An 11,877-nucleotide genomic window follows, 5' to 3' on the forward strand; every position below is an offset into this window, starting at 1 on the left:
GACGGGGCGCCCCCGCCCCGCATTCCCGCTGCCCCGCATTCCCGCTACCCCGCCCGCCCGGCACTCAGCCCCGCCGCTTCTTCCCACAGCCCGACTCACCGCTGCCGCCGCCGGCGTCGCCGGCACCGTCACGGGCCCGGAGCCCCACCCCGCCGGCCACGGGGTCCCAGCCGCTGCTCAACGGCAGCGTGGCGCCGGCGCCGCCCACCACCCCTGCGCCGGGCGTGCAGCTCGACGTGGAGGCGCTCATCCCCACGCACGACGAGCAGGGCCGGCCCATCCCCGAGTGGAAGCGCCAGGTGATGGTGCGCAAGCTGCAGCTGAAGATGCAGGAGGAGGAGGAGCAGAGGCGGAAGGTGGGCGGGGTTGGGCTTCCCTAGGGCCCTGGGGTCTGCATTTGGGTCCACAGCCCATCCCCCACATCATCCCCCAACCTGCCTGGGCCCTTTTTGTCTCAGAGGGCTCCTGTTACCTTTGGGGAAAAGCACGATTGGACCACCACCCCTCTCCTGGGACTGTCCCAGCCTCCACCGCCAACACCTCCCCCACCATCCCCTAACGGCCTGTCCTTTAATGAGATGGCAATGTTTACCAAACTCTAACAAGCCCTCAAATCACCTGCGATCTTGTTAAAATGCTTGTTCTGATTCATGTGCTCTGGGTGCGGCTGGGATCCCACACTTCGGACAAGCAGGTGAGGCTGACTCATCCAAGGGACCACAAGAGTAGCCAGGAGGCTTTTGGTCGTAGTCATACTGACCTGGGCTCTTTCCCTGAACTGCCACTTCCCCCTGATACTGAGCCACAACCAGCCTCAGGTTTCTCATCTGTGAGATGGGTTGATCACCACTGGCTGGCAGGACAGTTTGGCATTGATCTGCTCAACAAACATCCCCTGGGCGCCATCTCTGTGTCACACACTGTTGTAGCCTCTGGGGATTCACAGTGAATACGTCAGGGCTTGCTCTCAAGGTGGCTGCAGGGGGGGTGGGGCGTGTCCACCAGCAAGCAAGCACAGCACCTTAGTCGAGTGATAAGTGCCCCCAAGAAGACAAAACAGCACGATGTGAGAGAGTGAGCAAGTGGGGAGAGGCTCTGATGGGGAGGGCGGGGGGGGGGGCAGCCCTACACCAACCCTCCTATTTGAGTTTGGGGTGGTGTTAGGGGAGGAGAAGGTGATGTCTCAGACTTGGAAGAAGTGGATGGAGGAAAAAAAGTGGGGCAAAGAGTGAGCAAGACGGACTGGGAGGTGTGACAGTCAGAGTGGGTGTGGTGGCTCCAGGACAGTACTACTGAAGGGGGTGGAGCTGGAGATGTCAGTACTGGTCAGATCACTAAGGCCTGGCCTTGAAGAAAATGGACTCTCTCCTGGCGCAGTGGGAGCCTGGGAGTGGGGTTAAGTGGGGGAGTGGCATCGTCATGTTTGTGTGTGGGGCACATCTTTGTGTGGGGGACGGTAGTGGCCCAGGATGAACTGGGAGGCCTGTGAGGAGGTGACGGCAGCCCCTCCCCACCAAGCCACTCCCCCCCCAATAGCCCCGGCACTAAAATGAGGGACAGATGACACTATAAGAAGTGCCTGGAAAGCCTAGCTCTGTAAACTGCGTTATTATTCCAGGAGTCAGAGGGGGTGGGAATAGCCGTGGAAGCCTCAGCTTCAGCCTTTTTAAGGGCCTCTCGTTCAGCAGTAAAACTGACAACACGGACAGGAAGGGCTTGGGCCGCCGGCGAGTTTGATTAGGGGTCATCTCTCCGGGGTGAGGAGCGGCCTCGCTGGGATCTGGCCTGGAAGTCGCAGACCTTGGATGGGGCGGGAGAAGGCTGCCGTCTGTCGCAGCTTCAACGCCTTTTGCATGTTCCTTCGGTGGTGTAATGAGCGAGCAAGCCAGGTGTGGAGACCCCATCTGCCGGCCCTGCCTCTGCAACAGCGCCCGACGACCGGCTGTGTCCCGGCCAGCGACCAAACTGGACACGGCCCGGCGCCTGGAGCGGCGGCCCGGGCCGAAGCCTCGTCCCAGCATAATCGCCGGCCGGCCAGGCGCAGCCCGCCCGTCCCTGCAGACGTAGCCCCGCGGAGCCATTACACCACCCGGGACATGCAAAGGGCGCCCCGGCGGCCGCTGCGGGAGCCGGGCCAGAGGGAGACGCGCCTCCCTCCCCTCTCTTGTCTTCCCCGCCTTAGCTGACGGCCGCCCACTCGTGCTGCTACCCCCGCGAGGGCTGGAGGTACTCCCGCGAGCACAACGCCATCCTCGGGCCCTTCGGCGAGCTCATGACCGAGGCCGACATCCTCCGCATCGAGCAGCAAATCGAGAACCTGCAAGTGCTGCACAAGGCGCAGAAGCTGGAGGCGCGCCTGGAGCAGCTGGAGCTGGAGCTGGAGCAGCTGCTGCCCATCTCGGCCGCCCTGTCGGCGCCACGCTTCACCGTCGACCCGCGTCGCATGCACGGCCGCGCCGCCAGCCTGCCCGCCTGGTGCAGCAAGATCTCCAAGCTGCTCAAGAGCATGGCCACGCTGCTGGCCGCGCTGGGCGGACGGCCCGCGCACCTGGCCGAGCTCCTGGCCGCCGACACGGGCCAGCCGCTGCCGCCGCTGGCCGACGCGCCCTGGCGGCCGGGCCCGCTCTGCCTGGGCCGCTCGCATTCGCTCAGCTGGTGCCGCGAGGCCGTGGCGCGCGAGATCCTCGAGTGCGGTGTCTCGGTGCGCCACCTCCGCGCCACCTACGAGCGGCGCGCCCAGGGCCCGGCGCCCGCGCGCGGCCCGCGCCGGAAGTTCTCGCTGCCCGCCAGCGCCCCGGGCCGCGAGCCCGTCCTGGAGGAGGACTACGTGGCGGCCGGCGCCGGAGAGCCGAGCGCCGCCGCCCACGGCGCGCCGGCCGCGGGGAAGCCCTCGCGCGTCCTGGGCCGGCCGGAGGCGCCGGGCTGCCAGGCGGCGCTGCCCGAGCCCGAGCAGCTGGCGCGCAGGCCGCCGCCCTCCACAGCGCTGCGCGGCGTCCAGGACTACATCGACATGCGCAAGGAGCGCATCGTCTACCTCTTCCTGGAGCACTGGCGCAAGTGGACCTTCCGCGGCCCCGGCCGCCACGCCCACGTGCGCCTGCGCAGACTGCTGCCCCGCGTGGCGGCCGCCGGCGCCCACCCCGGCCCGGCGGCCGCCGACGTGCCTCGGCCGCCGGCGCCCGACGGCGCGGACGAGCGGCTGCTGCGCCTGCTGAAGCAGCGGCAGGTGGTGGGCAAGCTGCTGGGCCGCTGGCGGAGCCTGCGGCGGCGGGCGCCGGCGCGCCAGCATCGCGGCCCGGGCCTGGCCCACGGCTTGTACTGGCCCGAGCACTTCCTGCCGCCCCTCGACGGCGGCGCGCCCCGGCGCTACGACAGCCTCACGCTCGACCTCTTCATGCTCGGCTACTTCCAGCTGCTCGAGATGGGCCTGAGCCGCGAGGAGCGCAAGTTCCGCCACCTGCTGTGCTACGAGATGTTCGACCGGCTGGGCAGCCACCCGTGGGAGCTCATCCGCCTCTTCCACCGCGTGGTGCTCGAGGAGGTGGAGTCCGGCCGGCGCTGCTGGAGCGACGGCTTCGAGGACCTCAGGCGCCGGTTCTTCGGAGACAGCCCGGAGGCTGAGCCGGCCCGGGAAGAAGAGGTGGAGGAGGAGCAAGAGGAAGGGACAGATACGGAGGAGAGGGAGCCGACTGGAGAGGCCGCTCCAGTTCAGAGGGGCGACTGGCCAGAAGGGCAGCCCGCGCCCCCATCCCCGCCAGCCGCGCCTCCCCCCACGTCGGACCCTCCTAGTTCCGAAGCCCCCGCCGAAGACCCCCTGGAGCTGGTATCTGAGATGGGCGAGTTCAGCAATGAGGACATCTGCCAGTACATCGACCGCAGCTTCTCCTTCTGGAAGGAGAAGGAGGCAGAGCTTTTTGACATCTGAGCCGCAGAATTTGGAATTTACCCTCAAGCATCTTAACCCGGGCCTGGATACCTATCTGATGACCTCCAGAGGTCAGAAGCGGGCAGAAAGAAACCAGGACAGGACGAGTGGCCTTGGAAAAGTCAGCGTGCCCAGGACCAGGCGGCCTCCGCCTTTGAGATGCTGTGGTGGCCGGTCGTGGGGCATTGGCTGGAATGGGCAGGGCACTGCACAGGGCCAGCCAGGTGTCCCCCTCTGGCCCTACAGTGATGCCTGGCTCTGTGTGGAGCCAGGTGGAAGAAGCAGCCCCTCTGAGTGCGGGACTGTGGGTCCCCCTTGGGGCAGTGTGGCTCTCTTTCTCTCTTTAGTTTTTCACTGGAGTTCACAGCTACCTCTTTGGCTGAGGTCAAGGGAGCCACATGTGCAGTGTATGTGTGATGTGTCCAGGTCCTTTCTCCTCTGTAACATGCAAGTAATAAAACTCTTTGCTGTAAGCTGCCTGTGTTGGATGCCCTACCCCCCCATGTCATTGCAGCTGCATAGTTGTAGAGCTGATGTCTACCCCTTTCAGAATAGAACAGGCATGGAACAGAATGTATTTCACAGTGGAACCAGGAACCAGCCTGAGCCTCTCTGAGCAGGCAGGATCTGTGGGGGCCCAAGGATGAGTCTGCCCAGAGGTTTTGGGCCAGGGGCCTGGAGCCATCTGTCCACCCGCCCCCTGTGGGGAATCTCCTTCTCTGCTCCTCTCCTACACCTCTTACACTTGGCTCTGGCCTCGCCAGTGCTGTTTCTAGGACACAGGGGTCCGAGTCTTCATCCATTTGCCCTACAGAGGGCATCAAAAGGGTCTCTTCCTGCGACCCCATCTATATCCTGTTGCCCCTGACTCGTGTGGGTCCTCTGGGTGGGGTTGCACCCCCACTAGTCCCCATCTCCCAGCCCATGCCGGCTCTGAAGCCTTGTGCTGTGTTTCAGGAGGAGGAGGAGGAGGCCTGGCTGGCCAGCATGCCTGCCTGGAGGCGGGACATCCTGCGGAAGAAGCTAGAAGAGGAGAGGTGAGCTGGGGAAGATGCGGGGCTCGGCAGGGTGTCTTGACTGTGTCCCTGAGGTGGTGGCACCAGCTGACGCTGTCTCTTCTCTTCCAGGGAGCAGAAGCGGTGAGTGTGGGGCTGGGCCCAACCTGTGTCCCCTCCCCCCACCCAGTCCCAGTCTTTTTGCAGCTTCCTCCAGCCCCATCTTCATTTCATCACCTTGTCACTCAGCCCTGGAAACACAGCATCTTTGCTCCCAAATAAATTGCCACCAGACCCTTCTCCCTCAGTAACTTATCCACCGCTCCCCAAAGTCTCTCTCTTAGGCTGTAATAACCTGTCCCCTGTCCCCAGTTACTCAGCCCTCATCTCCCATTAACCAAGCCTTTCTGCCCTGCAGTTAACCCAACCTCGAACCGGTAACCCAGGGCATCTGTCCCTCAAATCTTTAGTTTCTGCCTCAAGTAATCTAGCTGAGTGCTGTCTGATAGATGTATAATTTGAGCCACATGTGTAATAATATTAAATTTTCTAGCAGCCACAGTGAAGAAATAAAAAGATATGAACGTCATAGTATATTTTACTTAACCCAATAATAATAATTATAAAAACTATTGAGATGTTTTACACTCTTTTTAAAAACTAAGGCTGCGAGCTGCGGTGAGCATTTTGCACTTACAGTGCGTCTCAGTCCCGAGGTGGCAAATGCTCTGCAGCCACAGGTTCAGGGTCTGCTTGGTGGCTGCCGTTAGTGCAGACCTCCCCGCGGGCCAGTAACCTGGTCCTGATCACCCAGCGCCCGCTCCCCGGCAACCCCCCCCCACTCAGGTCGTAGCTCCAATAATCGTGTGCCCTGCCCCCGCACCACCCCCTCTTCACCCTCTGCCACACTGTGACCCAGCACCTCTGTTTCCAGTTACACCCCCCGCCAGCAATAACCCAGTCGCAGCCTCTCTCTCTCCCAGCTCCTGCGTGTCCCCCAGTGACCCCAGTCTGCCCCAGTCAAGCCCCTCTGTCCCCAGCAATCCTGCCCACATGCCTCCTAACCCACCCCCTGACCCCAGGCACCTTCCACCCCTGCAACCCGTTGCCCTGCCCGCTATTATTTAGTGCCTCTGTCCTCAGCAACCCAGCCCCTGCCCTCAGTAACCCACTCCTTGCCACCGGTGACCCCTCATGGGGTCAGTAACCCTCTCACCCTTGCTCGGGCTTCTGCCCCCCACCCCGTGCCAAGGAAAGAGGAGGAGCGACAGAAGCAGGAGGAGATGCAGCGGGAGAAGGAGCAGTCGGAGAAGCTGCGGACGCTCGGCTACGACGAGAGCAAGCTGGCGCCCTGGCAGCGACAGATCATCCTGAAGAAGGGGGACATCGCTAAGTACTAGACGCCGCCCTCCTGCTCGCAGCCGCGCGAGCTTGGGGGCGCCCCCAGACCCCGCCCCCGCCTGCCGAGCCCCGGGCCGAAGGGCTGGGAGCCGCGCCGCCCTCCCCTCCCACGCTGGACCCCCTCCCCTTGACCCCTACCCCGGCCCCCGCATCCCCAGCCCCGGGCGGCGCTGGAGCGCGCCCGCCGCCGCCGCCGCCGTCGCCCAGGAAAAGTGCCCAAGCTGTTGACGCAAAAAAGATGCTGCTTATTTGCATGCCTGCTTACGTAATTTGCATGTTCGTTGAATGTCAACGTGTGCAGCGCTCTCCCCAGCCCCGTGGGTGGTGACTTTGTTTTCCTGAGGGGTGCGCGCCGGGCTGCCGCCCCTCCCCCGCACCCCGGCACCCGCGTCGCTGGCGCATCCTGAGCGGAGGTAGGCCCCCGCGCTCGGGGAAGGGGTTTTCCTCCCTCCCTGACCCAGATCGGCGCCCGGCCCAGCCCCGGCCGCATTTCCCAGCGCGCCCCGAGGGTTTCCTCTCAGTCATTTGTTTACCAGAAACAGTGAAAACTGCAAACTGCCCGACGACGGGACGGAGCTGCCGCTCCCGGCGCCCCACCTCCGCGTCTGCACGCCGTCCCCAGCCCGGCCCCGCGCGTTCCCCGAACCCTGCCACTGCCCTGGTGGAGTGAGTGGAGGACGAGGCACCCTGAACCTGTGTCTCCAACTGCTGCCTCCCCGCCCCCGCCGCACCCCCATGAAAGGTCTCTCAGCCGCCGGGGGCTCCCGCTCACGCTCACTCGGCGTCCCCGCGACTTCCTTTCCTGGGGGCAACTGGACCCCGGCGGGCGGGAGGGGCAGGCTTGGGCCAAGGGCCACACTGGTCTCCACCGTGGGTGGCAAGACCGCTGGCCCTTTCGACGCCCCTAGGAAACCAAGCCTGAGCCACTTAGCACCCCTGGCCCTGCGGAAACACCAAGCAGCAGCTTTTCTTCATAGATTTAATAATACCAAGGCCTCAGCCAAACACAGGCCGAGCAACCGCTGAGCGATCTCGACGCCCTCCCCATCGTCGTGGGCGCTTCCTCGTCTTAGCTGGAACCCTGGCGGCAGGGGTGAGGCTGGCTGGCGCTGCTACGCAGGGCCGTGCCAGGGGCTTCATAACTGACATTAAATGTCTACACGCATAAGTAACCGTACTTAGGGCTTCTGCAAGGGCCACCAGAGCCCCGAAGTGGCGGGCGGGCCCCGGCGTCACGGGCCGCGCTGCAGGCGGCTCCGCAGGTCCTCGGCGCAGCCGTCCAGCCCCATGCGCGCCAGGGCCGCATAGACGGCGCCCAAGCCCGCGGGCTGCTGCTGGCGCCAGCGCTTGAGCATCTCGTACTGCTGGTCGCGGAAGCGGCACACCTCCACCTCCACCGCCTCGATCTCCGCCTCGCGCAGCCCCAGCGTGCGCACGAACTCCTTCCAGCGCCGCGCGGGCACCGCGTCCATCACGTCGTAGAGCTGCGGGCCGGGCTGGAGCAAGGCTGCCGCGGAGCCTGCGGGGGGCGTGGGCGGGGGCGGGGGCAGCGGGCCTGCGGGAGGGCCAGAGAGAGCCAATGGCGCGTGTGGGCGGGGCCGAGGGGCGGGGCCAAGGGGCCGCGAGGTCCACCTGGTCAATTAGGGGACGGGAAGTGGGCCCGTGGCCTCAGGAAACCACAGCTTATCACCTCGGACTCAGGAGAATGGGGTCAAAGCCTCAGGCCACTGAAATCCCTTACCAAGAGCTCTGCTGGGCAGCTGGTCCCAGGACCATGTCACCTCCGGGCAGGGCGCCTCCTGGGTCTGGGGAGAGCCAGAGGTCCAGCTGTTGCCTACCAGCTGGACGGTGCACATCTTCTCACTGCTGCTGGGCGGCACCAGAAGGGTGGGGCTGCTGTCCGGGGGTGAGAGGTGGGTGGCCTGGAAGCCAAGAGAGGCCCCAGGTCAGCTTCGCTTTGCCTGGCTCTGGGGTCTCTGGCCAGAAGTGGGCATCCCTGGCTCAGTCAGCAAACGTCCCCCGGTGACACCTCCCTGGGTCAGCCGTGCTCTCTCACTGTGACGCAGTAGAAGAGCTGTTTCCTCTGTCTGGAGTGCCCTGCCCGTGCTGCCCCCTCCTTGTTCCCCTGACCCTGGCAGAGACCTCACCACGCAGCACTCATCCTATTGAACCGTTCGCTCCTGTTTACCTGTCTGGACCCGCGCAGACTCAGAGCCGCTTGAGGACAGGCCCTGAGCTGCTCTCACTCACGGATAACTGAGCACGTGTGTTCATTAGGTCTGCCCCGTGCCCGCCACCGACCTGTGCTGGGACCACGAGTTATAATACAGTCCAGTCTCTCAGCTCCAGAAGGCTTGCCCCCTCTGGTCCTAGAACACTGCTGAGAATCTTACCTGCAGGGGGGTCAGGGCCTCCATCCCAGCTTCGTCTGCTGAGAGACACAGAGGGAGCCTAGTCAGCAACCAGGCGAGGCTCCTGAACCTGGGTGCTGGCCCAGGTCCTCTGGGTTCCTCTGTGCCCCACTCCCAGCACTCCCTGCTGCAGTTTCCCCCACCGCGTCAGGGCCGAATGGGCTCTGGGCTACCCACCCTGACCCCAGGCCTCTAGGAATGTGTGTGTGTTCGCACGTGCGCTTACCGGGAACCATGGCCTTGCAAGGCTGGCAGCGGCGGTATGTGTAGGTCAGGGTGGCACCAAGCAGGAGTGGGACCACCAGGCCCGCCAGGAGCACCTGGACCCAGAACACTGAAAGAGCAGCTGGTGGGTGGCGGGCGGTAGCCACCCCCAACCTCCCCTTGGCATCCCAGCTCTCCCACTGGCGTTTCCAGTACACCACCTACTCTGCCTCCAGCCACAGACAGCCACACAGGGCTCAGGACAGCTCCCAAGGGTGCTCCTGCAAGGGGAGGGGATGGGGTGGAGGGTGAGGGAATACACACCGGGCGGGACTGCTCAGGACCACCTGATATCTTCTCCATCCTGAAGGCCCTTCCCTCCTGAGAGCCTTACTCTGCCCAAGAATGGTCCTGAAGTACTGCTGAAATGGCACTGCTGTCCATAACAACAGCAACACACACTACTTGTTGAGCTTCCTCGAGACTAGATCGAGGGTCCCTAGAATGTCAGCTCTGGGACCTGCCTGTTTCATTCCCTGTTGTCTCCCCAGCACCTAGAACCGTGTCTGGAAATGGTAGGTGTTCAAGAAACACTTGTTGACCAGATGAGTGAAACAAGTTAATCACCCCTGAATCACAGCCCTGGGGAGGGCCACTAACACCCCCATGTTCGGACGGGGAGGCCTCAGATTGCAGAGTTGAAGTAACTTGCCCCAGATCCCTCAGAGAACAAGGGGCAGATTTTGAGTCTCAGCCCAAGCTTTGAAACTATATTAACATGACTCTCTCTGTAAGTGACACATCCTATCCTTAACGTAGGGCTGGAAGGATTACTAAAGGAAAGTATGACATAAAGTGAAGACATGCCCTTTATTTATCTGACATAAGGTGAATTCAAATTTCTCTTTACCATCCCATGTTTGCCTGAAACGGGGCCCACTTACCCCGAGCTCCCTCCTCCCTGCCCCTCAAGCCCTACTCTGCTCCCAGCCTCCCTCCCCCAGCCCAGGGCAGCCAGGAAGTTACGTGGGACAGGACACGCAGCTGTTGCCATGTTCGTAGAAGCCAGGCAGGCAGGTCCCACAGTGAGTGTCTCTGCTGGAACCTGCGGTCCAGGAGATGGGGTGGGTCAGGATGGCAGAGAAGGAGCAGGGACAGGGGAGCAGATGGCCCAGGACGGCAGGCAGGACTCACAGGGTGCCTTCGTGTGGCGGTGCAGGGCCCCACAGTCTGTGCACAGGCGGCAGCGAAAGGGAGAGCCGTGAGGACACTGGCTGACCATACAGTCCGTGAACCAGCCTGGTTTGCAGCCGCAGTGGGTGTCCGCCACTGCCGAGCAGTTCTTCAGGGCCACCTGGGAGGCTGGCAGGGGGGTTTGGGGAGACCGGGGAGAGCAGAGGCTGTCAGAGCCAGAGACCCCCACAGAGAGGCAGGACAGGCCCCCTGGAGAATGGGGAGACCAGAGACAGGGCCACCCCCAAAGCAAGAGACGTGTGGGGATCACCACAGAGCAGAGGCTGGAAGGTCACCAGGATGAGAGGGCGCAAAGGCATCCTGAGACAGCTTCCGGGGGAGGGCCCCGGGGGAGGGTGGGGGGGGCACAGGGCCCTTCCACCCAAGGGCTGGAGCCAGCCACGTTCTTCAGGAAGACCCTGGCCAGGGCCTGTCCTCAAGAGCCACCCCCGCTCCCTGAGCACGAGGCAGCCCCTCACCCTCCTCATCACAGGCCTGGCAGCGGGCACAGCGGGTCTCGTGGTGGTTCTCCCAGGCCAGGAAGGTGCCCTGGGGGCACGGGAGACAGGTGGCGGCACCACAGGGCTTTGTGCAGGGGGCCTTCAGGTAGTGCCCTGTGCAACCCAGACTGGGGTCAGTCAAACGGGGGCTCCCACCTTCCCCTCCCCCTTCCTATCCCATCTCCCTACTTCCCTCCTGGCCTCCTCTCACCCCATCACTGACCTACCTACCACTACTCCCCAGCCCTCTTGACACCCCCCCCCCCCCCCCCGCCAGTCGGGCTCCTTCCCCCCTGGTCCCTCCCACCCTTTCAGCCGCTCACCTGCTGGACAGCCCCTGCAGCAGAGCAGACTCCTCTTCTGGAAGTTGTGGACACAGCCGCACCTGGGGCTGGGACTGCTGCCCTCTCCCAGGGCAGCCAGCAGCAGCAGGAGGGCCTGGGGAACAGGGGCTGCTGGCTCCCAGGCTGGCTGCCCAGGCAGGGGCCTCTCTCTACCCAGTCTCCCTGCCCTTCAGAGGCCCCCGTACTTGCCCGCAGAGCAACCCACTTCTCAGGTTCTTGTGCAGAAGGGGTGCCCAGGGGTGAGGCGTGAGACTAACTTCCTTCCCCCGTGCACAGCCCAGGCTCGGAAGAAGCAGAGTAGAGGGTTCCCGCCAGCCGCTCTCCCCCGTTTCCCCTCCACCAGGGCAGGAATCAGGCAGCCCCACCCCCACCATGCCTTGGGTAAGGTGGGGGACCCAGATCTTTCTCTGCCTGGGGCGCCCAGACCCCTCTGGCCCCTGAGAAGGTGTTTCCTCTGGGCGGAAGGGCCCCACCCCTGCTGAGCCTCTAACTAGACCGGAAGAGGGGCCGGCCCAGCCCCCAGCGAAGCCGCATCTCCCATCTCCCAACCCCCAGCCCCCGCCACCCCGCGTCCCCTTCCTCCACCGCCTCGCCTCGGGGACTCAGGGCCCAGGCAAGGCTCGAGGTCGAGCCCCCACGACCCCACTCACCGCAGCCGCAGCCGCCGCACACGCCCCGGGCCGCGCCTCCATGGCCCTGGGCACCACGCTGGGCCCTCGACCCGACCCGGGCTTCCCCGCTCCGCCCGCCGCGGGTGGGGCCCCGCCTGCCCTGTGCCGCCGCCGAAGAGCCCGCCTTGGGGGTGGGGGCCGGGGCGGGGCCGCCGGTCCCGGGGAGCGAACCCCCAGCCCGAGGTCCCAGGTC

General features: G+C 64.3%; 2 protein-coding genes across 8 annotated transcripts in view; one reads left to right on the forward strand and one right to left on the reverse strand.

The window, feature by feature from the left end:
* ESPN (espin) overlaps positions 1-6,320 on the forward strand; it is a 30,152-nt gene extending 23,832 nt beyond the window's left edge. For all 3 annotated transcript variants that reach the window (XM_057748899.1, XM_057748910.1, XM_057748920.1), the window contains 4 exons: positions 90-356; positions 4,883-4,962; positions 5,053-5,064; positions 6,173-6,320. In XM_057748899.1, coding sequence (XP_057604882.1) covers positions 90-356; positions 4,883-4,962; positions 5,053-5,064; positions 6,173-6,320 — 507 coding nt within the window. The remainder of the gene's footprint in view (positions 1-89; positions 357-4,882; positions 4,963-5,052; positions 5,065-6,172) is intronic.
* Positions 6,321-7,553: 1,233 nt separating this feature from the next.
* Positions 7,554-11,705, reverse strand: TNFRSF25 (TNF receptor superfamily member 25). Of its 5 annotated transcripts, none has more exons than XM_057747552.1 (10): positions 11,664-11,705; positions 10,993-11,107; positions 10,649-10,783; positions 10,131-10,298; positions 9,967-10,041; positions 9,155-9,241; positions 8,959-9,066; positions 8,715-8,752; positions 8,063-8,243; positions 7,554-7,876 (listed from the first exon to the last, which is right to left on the reverse strand). In XM_057747552.1, the coding sequence occupies exons 1-10, from the start codon at positions 11,703-11,705 to the stop codon at positions 7,554-7,556; spliced, it is 1,272 nt and encodes a 423-aa protein (XP_057603535.1). The 5 variants fall into 5 exon arrangements, with proteins under 5 accessions (XP_057603535.1, XP_057603543.1, XP_057603561.1 ...); XM_057747560.1 differs by having other exon boundaries at positions 9,162-9,217; positions 9,963-10,041; XM_057747578.1 differs by lacking the exon at positions 10,649-10,783 and having other exon boundaries at positions 9,162-9,217; positions 9,963-10,041.
* Between the last annotated feature and the right edge of the window lie 172 nt (positions 11,706-11,877).

The sequence above is a fragment of the Hippopotamus amphibius genome, chromosome 1 (genome assembly GCF_030028045.1).
Source record: "Hippopotamus amphibius kiboko isolate mHipAmp2 chromosome 1, mHipAmp2.hap2, whole genome shotgun sequence".
In the NCBI taxonomy this organism is placed as follows: domain Eukaryota; kingdom Metazoa; phylum Chordata; class Mammalia; order Artiodactyla; family Hippopotamidae; genus Hippopotamus; species Hippopotamus amphibius.

Excerpts from the sequence above, each read along its gene's own strand:
- TNFRSF25 (XM_057747552.1), bottom strand. The coding sequence starts at position 11,705 with ATGGAGGCGCGGCCCGGGGCGTGTGCGGCGGCTGCGGCTGCG. Across the intron at positions 9,067-9,154 it reads GGCTGGAGGCAGAGTAGGTG|TGTTCTGGGTCCAGGTGCTC; the intron begins GTGTACTGGAAA and ends CTGCTCTTTCAG. Across the intron at positions 8,244-8,714 it reads AGGCCCTGACCCCCCTGCAG|GCCACCCACCTCTCACCCCC; the intron begins GTAAGATTCTCA and ends CTTGGCTTCCAG.